This window comes from Falco peregrinus, chromosome 2 (assembly GCF_023634155.1).
Source record: "Falco peregrinus isolate bFalPer1 chromosome 2, bFalPer1.pri, whole genome shotgun sequence".
NCBI lineage: Eukaryota > Metazoa > Chordata > Aves > Falconiformes > Falconidae > Falco > Falco peregrinus.
The window spans coordinates 113,335,851-113,352,134 of NC_073722.1; the positions used below are offsets into that span (position 1 = coordinate 113,335,851).

The window sequence follows — 16,284 nt, forward strand, 5'->3', positions numbered from 1 at the left end:
TGGTAAAAAATGTATGGGAAAGAACAGTTATTAATATGAGCAGGTGCTGCACAGGCATCATACATTGCTTATCATTTGTAGGTATGGATCAATTTTAAGCCAAGGCAGTGAATTTGTGCCATATCAGTGGGCTTTTCTGGGTGGCACTGTAGCTGATTGTGTATGTATTGACTTGACAGAGTCCGCTTTGCTTGCACCTTGAGTTCTCAGCTGTCACTCAAGATTTTCCAATAATTTTGTGTATCAAAGAAAGAAAAGGATAACAAGAACACCTAGCTCTTGTTTTCTTGTTTTCATGCCTTTTTGTATTTATTACATCTTGTGTGCTGGATGACTGCCTCCAAAGTACGTCACAAACATATTAGGCAAATACCTCTTATGGAAATGCTCTTCAGAGGGAATTAAATTCTTTAGGATTCTTTTTCCTTCCCTAAAAGACAGGAACATGAGCTCCCTTTTAAAGAATCAGTAAGTTTTGTAGTTCATTTGCTCCTCTTTCCTCCCCAGAGCCCGTTTGCTGAGCAGTGCCAGCTGAGTGGAGAATCAAGAATTAATTAGTTGCAGCAGAACAGTAGGTTCAGTGTGTGTTTTGAGTTCCAGTTTTTACCTGAGTTTGATTTTGTCTTTCAAAGTTCTAGTCCTGCTTTTGATGTCTGTGTGATGGCAACCTGAACTGAGGGAAGCTGAGGAGAGCCTTCCAGCTCAGATCTTATGGTCTTGTCAAGGTAACTTAGACCTAATTACCGAGATAGGTCAAGTGCTTAAGCTTCTTTAACTTGGATATGAAAATGTGGGCTTAACGCAAACCCTGGCCCAGGAGCCCTGGTAACAGTACTAATGAACCAGAGGGACTATACAGGCAGAAAGCATTGTCATATGTGAAGTGATATCTGCTTGTCTAGAGATACGGGAATAAATTTGTCACTCGAATTACTCTGCATAAGCACACTTTTTTATAGAGCAGAAGCTGGCAGGATGCTTGTGTTACCAAGAGTGAGAACATTAAGCTACTCAAAAAAAAAAAAAAAAAAAAGGCTTTAGGATTGTTGCAGATACATCTTTATACTCATTTCATGACTCTTGGTGCAGTGAGGCGTTTTCTCTGTGAGAATTAGGCCTTTGATGTTACAGTAAAACTGGAGTTGCTCCATACTTTGTGCTTTTTTGCATGTTTTAAAACATGGAAAGCAGTTTTATTTTCTGGGGAATAGTCTGCTGTAAGCTGCTGTTAGTGTTACAGGAAAAAAAACGCTCCCTGGAACGTCTTCCCTTTTAATTTCCTGGTGCTCATGTTTTTGTTTTCATGCTGTTTCAAGGTAATTCTTTTCCATTTTATGGAGACAGCATTTTTATAAGCATTGTGTTAGAAACTGTACTGGCCAATGACTATGAATGTGTTGAGGTTGATTGTTTGGTTTTCTGTTTGATTTTTCTTTTCATTGCCATTCTAATGAGTAAGAAACAAGAGTTCAAAGTATTTTATCTTCCTTTCGTGCTTTTTCAGGCATGTGGTGATGACTTTGGAAACTTCTCTCAGCATGACTCATTAAAAGGAAGGCATTTTGCCTTTTCTGGCACATGCATGATACTTGACATCCCTTGACAGTAGAAGGGCATGAAAATGAGATTTTGCTTTGAGATAGGAAAAAGACCTTTTCCAAGAGCTGTCTGATGGGACCAGCTTGTACAGTTGGCTCTTCCCAGAAGGTTATGAGGGTTTTAGCTTGCTTCTTGACCTTCTTCACCTGCACAATGGAGAATATCTGTTAGTGAGGTTTTGCTCTGTTTTCTACCTTGTGTATCATTAAGGCAAAGGCCAACTTGACTCAAATCAGTTTGGGGAATGGCATGTCAAGGGAGTTAACATTGCCCAGCCGTGCTTTTGCCTAACTGTTCTGTGATTGCTGCTGGCACAGAAGTTTTCTAAGACCAGCAGGCCTGCTCAAAGAATTGCAGGCTTGTTTTGTGACAGTGGGTGGCAAGCTTGCTATTGCCCAGCTGTCTGTAGTCAGCTTCTCTAGCTCTTCTGCATGTTGCCTTTTCTGCATATAGCTGGTGAGCTTCCTCAGCTAATTCCTTTCCTCCTCTGCCGAGGTTATAGCATCACAGCTACTGAGAGAGTGAATTCCATTAAAAGGAGCAGCCTGCAGGTGACACATTATCTTTGTGAACATTGAGAAAGTAGTTTTGTTACCTCCCACTGAAATGTATGACTTTGATGCCAGGTGGGGTCAGTAGATCACCATATTTCTCTTGTCTCAGTGTTACCAGGGCCTCCCTGTGATGCACCTTCTCAACCCTTCCAAGCTGAACCAAGAATGGGAATGCAGTAATGGGGTGGCTGTGGGTAGCAGTCATTCTGCACAAGACTAAGTAACTTTTTTTTTTTTTTTAACTCCAACATTGACAGGATTCAACTAACCCTTGGGGCTACTGGACTCAACTCTGTAGGAAACCCTTCAGTCAGAACTTAGTGAATGGGACAGGTAAAGGACAGGGGAAAGCAAAAATATGCCCAATGTCATCCAGTGGATCAGTGGTGATTGTGAGGTTGAAGTCCAATCCTGTAGCCAGGAAAGGATGTTCTTTAATGCAGTGTTTAATTTGCTTTAATGCACTACTTCCAAGTGTCTTTGTAGTAGGCCTGGTAGTCTTGACACATTGTCCTTAAGAAGAGGCCTTACCAAGTATGAATTCCTTCCAGACTGGTAACCTAGGTATTTCAGGATGCAGATACGAACCTTCAAGTTGGAGGGAGTAAACACCAGAAACTGAGTCTTAACGTAAGTGGAACTGGAAAAAAAAAAAAGTAAGCATATAACTTCTCCTTGAACAGAAATACACTATTAGATTTATATTTTAATTTTAAAATAACAATTTTACTGCAGCTAAATTCCATATTTAAAAAAAAACCAAACAAACAAGGGCTCTGTTAGTAAATTGCAGTACATTTTTTCTAGTGTACTGATACTAGTGTACTCTGCAGAGGTTGCAAAGGAGATTGGGATCCAATTCTGATAGATCTGGGCACCCACTAGACCATGTTGGGTCTTCAGGGGGAAAGACCAGTAATAATGACAAGTGGAGACATGAGCAAGCCTTTTCCTTGTCTCATTGCTGAGGACCGCAAAGATAACCAGTTTTCAGAAGTGCTGCATCTGCTGTCCAGTCATGGACATTATGAATTTCTGTGTTGTCACCCTGCAGCATAGCATCTGTTCAGATCAGGTGGGGGTACACCATCACATTTCCATCAAAACAGCTGAAGCACATGACACAGTGCTTATGCTAGCTTTATGTTTCTGTTCTGATTGCAGGCAGGGAATGCTTGATTTGTCGTGAAGCTGTCTGGTACCAAAGTTAACCCTCCAGAATGTTTTTGACAGATGGGAACTTGTATTATGGAGTTACACTAGACCAAAGTCATGTGGCTGTAGCACCTGTGTTTCAATTTGGGGAAACCAGATCACAGGCTTGAGCCACAGGCTGTCTGTCTGATCAGCTATGTATCAGCAGTAGCTACTGTTGAAGAAATCCTGCTGCAGGTGACTTGCCTTGCTGAGTTCACAGCAGAGGTCATGACCAAACATGAGTATTTCACTCTCCTTCATCTGTGAACCACCTATAGACTTGTTCTTTTTCTCTTGCATTTGTCTTTCAAGTTGGTGGCTTTGTGCTGACTGCTGCAGTGATTGGTTGTGTAATACGGTCGTTTAAGTACCCTGTGCACCCATTCCTTCCTCCTTGTGCTTCATCTCCCCGCTTGCCAGAGGTGCTGTGGGTTTGCACAAGGCTGTGATCTGCCCGGGGAAAAAAAGAATTCGTGTTTCTAAGCTGGTCAGCCAGAGGAACATAACAGTGACTCCACAGAACCACTGATGGGACTTTTTTGGTCTTGTCCTTAGAGGTACTGAGAACTGTGGCTGTGAGCAGGAGCTGCCAGCTAAGTTTCCCATGCAGTGGGCAGAATACATGACTCCAATTGTTCTCTGCTGTATTTAAGCATTTAGTATGACATTTGGGGATGTGGCATTGATCATAGTGCCTCTTTGTGCCTGTAACTTTCCAGACATGTATGCCCTTATATGTTCTCCCTTCCCACCTCCACCAATTTTCTCAGTATTAGTCTGGTTTAAGAAACAGCTACTCTACAGACAAAAGCAGAACAAAAAGCTGCTGCTAGGAAAAAAAGGAGATGGTCAATAATATTAATTGCTTCCTCTATTGTGAGCTAAATGGTAAAATGTGATTGGAAGTAAATAAATAAAACTATAGGTTACGTAGAGGGGCTCTGCAGCTTTCGTGCTTTCCACCTCATTGGAAATAGTTAATGTATGCTCATCTAGTTTCCCCCCACTCTTGCTGAGATGTAATTATGATTTAATTTACTTTTTCTTATTTCCGTGGTATATCTGTCTAGCCTTACGTAGTGCACATAAACCTGCCATGAATATATGGGTTTTTAAAAAGTTTTTGGAGTGCTTCAGGGAAGTGTTTGATATTGGTAATTAAGCTGTTCCACGTGGGTTTTTCCTTGTGCAAATTTTAAGGAGACCTGGATTCTTGCTGGTCTGGGAAAGAAGTAGGAAAACAAAATTGTCCTTTTGCATGTTGAGATGATGAGTAACAGGACATGAAGTGGAATTATATGGATTTACTACATGTACTCTGAGGTTATCTACATACTTCTTTTAATCTGAGTTTGTCCCAGGGATTTTCCTGTGACGTAATGTTGTAACCAGATTTCTGAATCATTGTTTAAACACCTAAGTGAATGGCCAGTTATTTACAGGAGGCTGATACAGGGCTATGGCTTCATTATGGTTGCTGAGCTTGAAGGCAGACACTTAAACCCATTTGATATGATGACTTCATCTGTACAGATAGATCCCTGCTGCAGTAACTGTTGACCTCAGTGAAGTTATGCCAGAAGTCTGATTTGATGATTAGCCTCGTTTATTGCTGCACATATTTGCCTTGGTCTTATGTAGACAATAGATAGATGGAAAAAGGTAGAGAGCACTGGAATGGAGTCCCAGGTATTTCCCAGTATACTTGCAAGGTGTAAGTTGGCACATGTATTTAGTTTACTGTTTAAAGATGAGACTTCAATCAGGAAGTAAAACTAATCCCACCACTATATTAGAATTGAAGTCTGTGATGATCTTTTCACCTCCTTGGAAAGGCACAAGGTTGTTTTGGGCATAAGGTGTCTGTGACCTATGTTAGGGTCTGTTAACAGCAGCAGTAGAGCTTTTTATTAAGTGTAAGGTCTTCAGAACAGTTTGATCCTGATTTAGTGTTTTCTTTCTGTCTTTCATATAACATGGTTGCATTTCAGTGCTTAACTACCATGCAAAGTAGTTTTTCCTCAGGTATGTGTCCGTAAGAGCTTGATTTGCAAGACAGCAGCTTATGCTTATGCAACTGAAAAACTGAGTCAGCCCAATTTTTAATTTTCATAGGTCAAAAGTAAAAGGAAAAGCCCAAACAGCACAGTATTATCTTTTTCAAACTGATGTTGCTGCTCTTTAAAATTTTAAGAGCTTTTAAATACAGTTCAGTGCTTGTTATGCACTGTTAGATAAATTGGTAGTTTTGTTTGGCTGGAGTCCAAACACTGTTGTTTAATAGAATAACTCTTAGGTACTTTGTATGGAAAATGGACTTGAGGGCAGAAGACTTTTGTCACTGAAAACCAAAACAGAGTGTTAGTTTTAAAACGTTATCAGTAAGATTACTGAAGAAAATGCTGATTCTCTCATAAAGACCCTTAGAAGGAAAGGACAGAAACTGCTTGCATGTTTTTCCAACTTCAGTTTTCAAAGTCTGTTGTAAAGCTGGTGGCTTATATTCTCCTTTATTATAAAGGGTGAAGACAGCAATTGTGATCTAAAGATCATTGTTCTGTTTGGGTATGCTGTCCCCTATGTCCAATGTATCCCTGTTGTACCTTCCTCACTTTTGTGTTTTAACTGCTTTATCCAGCCTCATAAGATACTTAGTACTTGATTCATTAGAAGAGTAATCTGTTACAGTTGAAAGGTTTCTTTTTTTTTAATAGATAATGAGGCGTTACATAGCCTAGGCAGCTTGAAAAGTTAGAATTAGTCTGGTAGAGCTAAACTAGAAATTCCTAGTTCAGGAATTTACTGGTTAAGCATTCACTAGTTAAGCATTTATGTACAAAATAAGTCATAATAGTCTGCTATGCGCACATGCTGAGATTTGCCTGAAACAATGATTGTCACTTTTGAGTTTGTTTCCAAGTTTTCCTTCATTTCTGGTTTTGTCTCTGTCTTCTAATGCAGTGCAGCCTGGTCTGAAAGTGCAATAGAAAGGGCACGTGGTTGTAGTGCAGTACTCCTGATCCAGGTAGCTGTTCTCTGTATTTCAGAGAACCCGGTTTAAACCTGACTGGTAAAGAGAAAACAAACCCCGAAACTATCATACAGAAGAACCTGTCTCATGATCTTTGCATGACTTAGGAAATCACTTTGTATCTTAAGAGTCTCGGCACAGTGAAGATAAAGCGTTTCTGATGTGATTAAACGCACAGCAGATCAATCTGTAATCTTCAGTGAAAACACAAAAGTGAAGAACTGGATGAGAATTTGATTATAACATCTGTAATGCTTAGAAACCCATTAATTTCCATTGTCTTTAGGAGGAGGGAAGAAAGTGCTCTTACAGGATATAATGACTTTTAAAGTGGATTATGCAAGTTACAAGTAATACCCAGGTCTGACAATTGCACTTTTCCACTGTGGTTCTATTGTATAGGTATTAGTGCTTCTTCTGGAAATACTAGCCTTGGTTTTGCATGAAGTGAGAAAGGAGGCTAAAGCCTGAGGCACACAGTTAAGCACGGTCTCTCTAGGACATTTACAAGGCTTCTTACCTGCATGCTTGCAAACACCTGTGTGCACAATTGTCTACCTTGGCTTTATTGTTCCTTATTTTGGTCTGGAGAAAGCTCAGGGTGCGAATCTTCTTTTTCTCCTTTTTTTAAAATTAATACAAATTTGTCTGTATTTTTAAGGGAACTGGGAGTTGAGAAAAAGTAGTGGCTGTTACGAAGTCTTTAAGCAGTTGCTCCACTGTGTCAATGAATCATAGCGAATGAATGATGATCATAATGAGGAATGAGTCTTCAATGAATCATACTTACTGTATCAGGTGAATGCATAATGGGAGAGTTTTTCAAGTGGATGCTTGGCATAAAAAAAAACAACCATACCAAGTGTGATCCTAGTGCCTGGTGGTGTGCTGTGTGGGGTTTGTTTTGTTCTGTTTTCATAAGCCTAGCCAATCAGCGTGGCTTTAGATATGATAACAAGTAATGGAAGTAGGATTGCCGTTTTGTTGCTCTTCTGTGTGCATTGTTTTTTACATAGTCTGTGGAATTTCTGTTCTTTGATTTGTTATAGTAGCCCTGAACTTCAGTTGCAGACTGATATATGAAGTGGTAGGAAACACAGAACATGTTAAAGAGTCTCTGCTGTGGAGGAGGTGATGTGTATTGCTGTACATGCTGCAAGATAAGAATATTGTGACTCATTATCTTCCTAGTAATGATCATGTACAATCAATCCAATCCAAGCCTATTGGCAACCTGGTTTAGGAGGCCAGATGTGAAGGATGAGGTACTTTTCTGAAGTGTAATGACTTTCCCCTGCTGTCTGTACTGTCAAGGAATACTGAAATCCTGGGTTGTGTGCCACAGTTACATGCCTTAAGGCTGGGACAGATGAATCTGGGGTCTTAACTTGACTTTACCAATGGGACAATTTCTTGTAATTGCAGCAAATGAGGTATATTCCTGTGAAAGTGACTTGGACCGTCTTGTGCAAATACTTGTTAAATGCCTTTCAACAGAAACTCATCTTCTGTGTATCAATCTGATAACTTGCAACCATGCTTTTGCAGTGTTGGGGTTTTTTAACAATTTAAATACATGCATTACTATGTTAAGTAAAACCTTGAAATAACTCTTCCATATTGGTGTGATAGTTAAAAAAATTGCAGCCTTTAAAAACATTGCATATTGTTAGAGGTTTTCTTAAACAGAAATAAGAACAGAGGTAAAAAAAAAAGAGGTGAAAACGTGAAATGAGCACTTACTAGTACCACTGCTTCAGTTAGAAACATATTTTTTAAACTTTTGTTTAGCATTCTTTCTCTAATGAGACTGAAAAAATGACTTTAGTAGCAAACACTTTTCTGCACCCTGTGGGGATTTAAATGCAATCAACTATATTCTGTAATTACTGTTGGTGGACTGGCATTGGGAAGTTATGCATCATTGATTGAGGAGAAAGAATGTTGTCTGCTTTGCTGGGATGAATATGCTTTGCATCAGGTAGGAAATGTAGTAATAGGTATCAGCCATGATATCTTAATTATTGGTAGTCTGCAGAAGATAGAAGTGTATTGGTCTTGAGTATAGTGGACTGGGAAGATAGTATTGGAAATGGAGAGGTGAGGTGACAGCAGTATTCATCAATATTTCTTCTGTTGTATTTGAGGTGTTTGGTCAGTGGTCTTGTATTGGTCTCACCAGCTAAACAAATATCTGAAGGGAGGGTATAAAGAAGATGGAGCCAGCTTCCGGTCAGTGGTGCCCAGTGACAGGACAAGAAGCAGTGCACGCAAACTGAAACACAGAAGCTTCCCTCTCAACATCAGGAAAAGCTTTTTTGTTTTACTGTCAGGGTGACTGAGCGTACTAGCACTGGTTTCCCAGAGAGTCTACCTCCTTGGAGATATTAAAAAGTTGTCTGGTCACGGTCCTGGGCAACCAGCTCTGGATGATCTGCTTGAGCGGGGGCAGCTGAACCAGATGAGCTGCACGAGTCCCTTCCCACTTCAGTCATGCTGTGGTTCTGTAAACCTGCTTGTTTCGTTTTTACCTCCTTTTGCTGAAAAACACTTCAGGTGGTATCTCAAAGACATTTAGATACACTGATTGTAACAGGTTCAGAAGTATCTGAGTGATGATTTTGTTCTTATTAAGCCTATGCAGCTTATGCATGCTAACATTATCAACCCAAAAGAGAATTGGACTTGAAACTGAAGTTAAATGTGAGTTCAAGATTAGGTCCTTGCATGGAATCTGTTAGGTAAAAACAAATGGTAGGAGACAGTTTCTTCCCAGAACTGGCTGTCTTCAGCAGAGGAACCAATTAAAAACTGAGGTGAGAAGGCGTATACCCTGAAATGGAAGGCACTGGCCCACATACTGCAGGTGTTGGATTAACCCTGTAACTTCTAGTAGTTCTTTGAAAGTAGATTCTGCAAGGGAACTAGGTATCACAAAATGCAAAGAAGAAAAGGAAGGAAAAATGAGTGGGTCCTTCTGGTCTTAAGGTTTTTGCTGGACAATTATGGAAGCCCAAGACCACACTGAATGGGACTTCACCAATCCATGGGAAATATAGCTGACTGACATGATAAAAATTAGAGTATCTTTAAAATCATGGTAACACAAATCCTGAAAAGAATTATTAAAAATGCCAAATACTTGTTCTGTGGGGTTTTTTGTTTGTTTGTTCTTTTTCTCAGTGTTTGCTGGCTTTGGATACCTGTATTTGTGGTATCTGACTAGTGGCATACATTTATATGGTTTTTAAAAGTGTAGAGGAAGTAACTTCTAAAAGTCAGGCCCCTAAATGTCTTTTGCAAATTGCCTGCTGTCACAAGAGGGTATTTTTTTGTTCTGGCATTTTGGTTTGTTTGTTTCTGCAAAGGTAGCCCTCTGGCTTGTTGTGGAGTCACTGAATACTCTATCTATTTGCACACACAATATGTATGTGTACACAAGCAAAATAACCAACTCCTCCATTTTTAGCCTTGGAAGAGCTATCATCAGTACAGACATCTGGTCAGGAAGACCTGAGCTGCATCTACAGGACCCCAAAAGGCATTAACTATGTGTTACCAGTAAAGTCCATCTGTCTTACTTTGGATATTCCTGTGGTTTAATAAACGACCATAGCACAGAAGTTCAGGTGCAGTTACAGATACTTGATTGACCAGGGTAGCTGAGCAAGGAGCTGTTTTCTTGCAGAGGAAAATTTTTAACACTCTCGAGATGTTCAAGGCAGTCCTTTGCTGCCTTGTCGTTCTCTTTGTCTCACTCTCGTTCTTATGTTCTGTGGACCTGCCTCTCATTTATAGTTTCTTCATAAGTTTTCTAGTTTACTGCCTTCCTTCTGGCTGCTCATAGATCTTAAGGACTGTGAAATCTAATATTCTACATAAGGCTGACAAAGAGTAGTTTACTTAAGAATTTTTCTACTAATAGTATTAGATTTGTTTTTCAGATCTACCATCTCCAAAGGTGAGGCAGATTACTCCCTCCTTCCATTCTTTTGTAGTGTATGGGCTCTTATCCAAAGACTGAATTTTGCATATTCTCCCTTTCCCATCTGTCAGTCTGGCTTTTTTGTGGTGCTCCCCATTCTTGTGCTTTGAAATTTTGGAATTCCTGTTCTTCCAAGCATTGACCAAATGCAGACTTTTCTTTGTTAGAAGCTCTTAGTGTTCTTTCTACCACTATTTTGATGACTATAGGGATAAGTTTTAGGAGAGATACACACACACACATATATATACATACATACATACATAGGTTTGAATGGGGGGACAGCAAGGTGGTGTTTGGTGAGGAATAATTCAGTTTGCTGTTTCCTATTGTTAGTAAAATGTTCCAGAAATCTGTAACAGTAAATGTAATGATCTGTATGCATTCACTGGTAGCTGCCAAATATCACTGGACACATTCCCAATGCACGCTGTACTCTTGTAATGAACACTGACTCCTTAATAACCAATTATTTTGAATGGTTTTGGTTTTGTTTTGGTTGTTTGGGTTTTTTTAAGCTATTAAAATGCTATTAACTAATTATTGTTGCTGTCTTCTTGGCCAGCTAAACTCTGCTTCCTCCTACCACCTTTCACTTATAATTCTGCATATTCAGCTATAGATGGAGTAAAAGTAGAACAAAAGGCTGTGACCTTGTGGCATTTTTCCCTCAGAGTAATGTAAAGGATGCCTCCCCTGCTTGAGTTGCTTTTTTACTGCTGGGAGAAGGAGAATGCTTTTGTGGACAGGGCCTCAGGATATTAGATTTCAGGTCTGATGTCATCTTTTGGAGAAATGAATAAAAGCAAGGACACAAAGGACTAGGTGGTAATGAGGGTCCTTTCTACAATAGCTGTAGTGTTGTTATGGACGCTATGTTGTTATGGTGAATTTGACCCCTGGTTCCCCACAGATTTGGAGGAGACTTGTTAATATAAGGAATGTACTTCACTACTTTCTAATGTTGGGTTGCTGTAGATGTAAGGAGAATATTTAAATAGTTAGGCAAGTCTGGTTCATTAATTACTAGTTAAGAGTATGGTAATCCCTTGGGACCACCTAAGCTGTCATGACTGTATTTGTTACTGTACCTATTCTAAGGTGGTTTTACCTTCCTGTCTTCAAATGGCAAGCTTCAAATGAAAGCCCCAGGCTCCAGCAAAACACAGCTGTCAGATGAAAACAGCTCAGTGAGTGAGAATTCAGTAGTTTGTAAATCCATAAGCCAAACAGGACGGCAGTTCTTTTAGAAGTGAAATTGAATTTAAATGAAAGCTACTGCCATGTCCTGGGGAAGTGCTGCTTCGTGTCTTAGAAACAACATTTAGTTTGAGTGTTGGAATTGAACAGCTCGGTGAATTCAACATGCAAGAATTCACCTTTTCAAGTCACTGCATTAGCTGAAAGTAATGTGGGTTTATCTTTAACAGGAACTTGTTTTAATCACTTTTGTTATGTGGAAGCAAGAGGTGTAATTTTTGTGCCGTCTTGAGAACTCTGACTGACTGTCTTTTGAGATTAAAGTACATGCACTGACCAGAACGATCCTCCTTGAGCCATCTACACAAACTGTTTATTAATGTGTTTTTTTTCTTTAAGCCCGGAGTGGGGGTGAGCATTCCCTTGGGTTAACATGAGTCTCTCTGTATTTCCAGCTGGCCCACGCCGATTCAGTGGAGCTCAGTGGCACATGCAGAATGTCCTCAAAGACTCAGTGGAGAGTTCTGATGATGAATTCTTCGATGCGCGAGGTCAGTACACGTTTTTATCCACGCCTCCCCATTCTTTCCCCAATTTTGCAGCAAGTAACTAAGCTCCTTTGGGGGTGTTGTTTGAGGACAACATTGTCCTCATCAGATTGGGATCTCAAAAAGCCTCATATGGTCTTCTCTCAAGGATTTGTGAATGAGCCAATGTTTATAGGAGATGAGTGAGGTCCTGGGGTAGGTGAGCGAGCTGCCATGAGCTGGATCTGGCATCAGCATGACTACAGCAGTACAGAGCTTCATTGGGGTCTCATGGGCCCAACTTGTTTACAGGTCAGGTAGTATATGATGTTACAGTTGGAGTGGTCTTTTTTTACAGTTCCTGATGAAGGCCATGAGTGTGTCTGTGTTTCTGATGACCAGCTTTTAAAACCGATGGCCTAGGTTTTCCACTCTGGCAAAACTTTCCTTGGAGTGACTGGGACCTCTGCTTGTTCCAGAAGCAGCAATATCTGATTTTTTGTGGGTTTAATCAGATGCATCCAAAATGCAATGCTCCCTGCAACATCTAATGAGACCCTGAATCTTGGCATGCTCTTTAACATGTCAAGTTTCGTTCAGAAGTAGGAGTGAAGTTTTTAGGTTGTATGAACACACAACCTTCCACCCACAGCAGGAGACAGGGGCTCAGTTTTTGGTTTTGTTTGCAGCAGCCAAACCTCATGCTTTTCTGACATGTTTCATTTGCTTTTCTGAAGAGAATAACCAGCAAGAGAGGATTAATTCTGCTACTACTTTTAGATTAATTAGTAGTAATTAATAAATATTATTTATTTTGCTATAAAGTTATATAAACATATATAAAATATATAAAATATTATATATAATGAATAATTAATACAATTTTAAAAAGTAGATTAATTCTGCTACTGTGAAATCCAACTGTAGCATCTTTCATAGTGTAGGCTACTGAGGCCAGGCTGAGCTGTCCTTGTGTCCTCATGTTACCTGGAAGTCAGGAGTGAAAAGTGATGGAATAAACTTGTTGGAAGTCACCTGGTTCTGTAGCAAAACAGGATTCATGAAGTACAGAGCAATCCCTATGGCTTTGAGTGACCTGATCTAGTGAAAGATGTCCCTGCCTATGGAGGAGGGATTGGACTAGATGATCTTTAAATGTCTCTTACAACCCAAACAATTCTATGATTCTATGAAAAGGAGAGGGATTCCCCTCCTCCCAAATATTTGTTGAGACTTCTTTTCTAGTTTAAAGTAAACCCAATCCAAAGTGGGAACCTTGGCTTGGGTTTTGATGTGCTTTTTATTTTTAGTTCAGTTGCTTCATTAACAGCATGCTCAGCAGACATTCTGCTGATGTCTAAGTGCAAAAACATTTGCATGGCTAAGATTGTTACTTCATTTCTCCCTCTGTTGATGTTTATGGTTCAGAGATAAAATCCACTTCCTTCCCAACATTCTGTTGTTCTTGAATGAGGCCTGTTTCTAAGCAAATTAATTTTCTTTTATAGGACTGCATTGGCTTTGGTCTTATTGCTGTGTGTTAATTTGATGTCAGGAGATGCGTGGTGGTATTGCACATGGCAGTTGGTGGTTTTAAGGCAGTATTTGGCATTAAATGTCTGCTCTCTTGCAGTGAACTTCATATTTCTGCGTATTTTAATTTTCTTTGTGGGTGGAATTGTTGCAGGAACGGTTGGTGACCAGCTCTTGTGTTTTCATGCTGGCATAAGCTTGAGTTGAAATTCAGCATGATGGAGTTGTTATGGCAGGAGCTTTATAGTTGTTTTTAAATATGTAGAGGGTAGGAGGCAGGCAGTGAAAAAGAAACAGCTTTTGTCAGGGGTATCAGCTCTGTGTTCTGAATGATTTGGAAGCTCTGAAGCAGCTTCACTGATAACTCACTGATTTCTTTCTGTGATGCTGAAATTGCAGTATTATTTTCCCAAACAAGCTGTTTTTTCTGAGGCATAATTAATCTTAATCAGATTATTACTGTGTATTATTCAGAGTAGAGGTTTGGATCCAGGATACCTCAGCTTCAGTTTATGTGGCAGTTGCTCCGACAATGATGGTGACTTTTTCTGATGGTGAACCACTTATTTTCCGTTTTCATTTTTGTAAATTGCTTACTGTAGCTATAAAATCTATGACAACTTTAAACTTGAAAAACAAGCTGCTTACATGAGAGATTGTTTTTATATCTGCGCCCCGCTCCCCCCCCCCTTACCCTGCCCCCCCTTTCCCCCAGGCAACAGCCTCAGTCAAACAAGGGAAGAAAAGTTTTCAAAGTAGAACAGAGTTTGAATACTTGGTGCAGAATTCTGGCATTGCCTAGAACATTACAACTGTCCATTGAAATTAGACAGTTCTGAATGGAGATGGGTGTTGGAATAGTGATTTTTGTGAAAGTAAAATGATTTGTGTTTGGTTGATCAAGTATAACAGGATGAAACTATTTAATGTGTTTTATTCAGGAAGTCTCATGAATGATTTAATAGAATCTACTATCTCTAGATCTGTGAAATTGACTGTGGATTTCATGTTCTTTCAGAAACATGCTTGTATCCTCTTGATTAACCACAGCTAGAAATGAGTTCCTGGCTGTACAAATATGCTACAGCCGTTGTGCAGAAAAAGAGATGCTGATGTTCTTTCTGACTTAATTTGAAAGGATGTCCTATAGCAGGTTTATTGGTTGGTTGGAGTATTTTTGTTTGGTTTTTTTTGGGGGGGTGTGTGTGTATGTTGTGTGTGTGGGGTGATGGTGTTTTTTTTTGTTTTCTTTTTAAAACCCACTCATAACTACACTTCAGGAGACAAAATTCCCTGATTTTTTTTGCCTGTGTTAATAAAGATATATATCCAGTTCAGAGCCTTTTCAAAGTCTGAGACATGAGATGCACATCAAATATCAGTTTTTTTCCCCTGTTCCTGTACAGCTAGGCTTATGATAATAGCTGCTTGGCTGATATACAGAGTTCTGTATCTGAGAATCAAGAAGCAATCCACAGAAGGGTAAAGGAATAAGTGACCCAGAAAGGTAAATAAATGAGAGGTTTTTTTTAAAAACATATAGGTGGGCTGAGGCACAAAGCCCAATTCTTGTTGCCTGATGTCACAATGCCAGCTCAGGCCCAGCCCAAAATCAGCTCAGATCTGTACTTCCGAGCTGGGATTTAGCAACCCATCTCTATTTGAAGAGGGATTTGGGAGCTCTGAGTGTATGCATGCACATGAGTGTGTGTTTCAGTAAATACGTTGCTGAATACTAATTATTTTCTACTTGTTCTGAACCAAATGGCTATGTCATCTGAAAAAGACTTTTAGCACAGGGATGTTCCAGCTGTCTGCACAGAGAGAGGAAAGATATGTGAATGTTATAAGCTGATTTGTCTCATGTAATGTTTATTGCCGGTGGGTAGGCTCACAGACATTGCAGGTGGTACTTGGATAATCCTTGCACCTAGATTTTATTTTATTTTTTTCTTTCCCCAGATGGATGCCCCATTATGGGAATTTAACATCAGATTATGAGTGCTGTAAATTGACATGGGTACAAAGCTGATGTGGATGTGTAACTGAGTTTTTGGGAGAAAGGCTGTGTGTGGCCTATGTGTGTAGATACACATTTGCTTTTTTTAACCATAAAAATGGCAGCTCGTTGTCATGTGCTTTTGAGGCAAAACCAAAATCTCAAAGTATTTGTGTCCTGTCTCATGAAAATCCATGCCATTGAAATCTATCTCAGTCGATGGAAGTCTTGCACTGAGAGAACTAGTAAACAATAAATTAATTCAGCAGTACAGAAAAGCTTTATACTTTCTTGTTGACTGGGGCTCCAAGCATGGTTTGGCTTTGCTGGTCAGGAGGAAGTCTGCCCTTTTGGGAAGGGGCTTTAGCTACAGCAGAATTACATGCTTCTGCTGAATAGCTGAGGTGTATGTAATAGCGGCAGTACCCTGTGACACGTGTGAAAATCAGTGTTGAAGATGCTGTCCTGCATTGCAGACACTCAGGTGAAATGAATCTGTTTGGTTCTGTGAAAAGTTGTCACTGTTGGGAGAAAGCACAATGTTAAATAAGAGAATGACCACTGTGCTTTAGTTTGACTTGCTGCATCTCTCCTACTGCCTAGTCCACAGGACTGAGGACAGCAAAAGAGGTTTGAGGTGTGGAATGCTGTTACTTGAT

The 16,284-nt window shown here is 39.8% G+C and overlaps 1 protein-coding gene across 2 annotated transcripts in view; it reads left to right on the forward strand.

The window, feature by feature from the left end:
* PITPNM3 (PITPNM family member 3) overlaps positions 1 to 16,284 on the forward strand; it is a 118,243-nt gene that overhangs the window by 10,092 nt on the left and 91,867 nt on the right. The window contains exon 2 of one of the 2 annotated variants that reach the window (XM_027780514.2): positions 12,022 to 12,117. In XM_027780514.2, coding sequence (XP_027636315.1) covers positions 12,022 to 12,117 — 96 coding nt within the window. Of the gene's footprint in view, positions 1 to 11,999; positions 12,118 to 16,284 lie in introns of those variants that run through there. The other variant, XM_055795803.1, reaches the window with a different exon arrangement.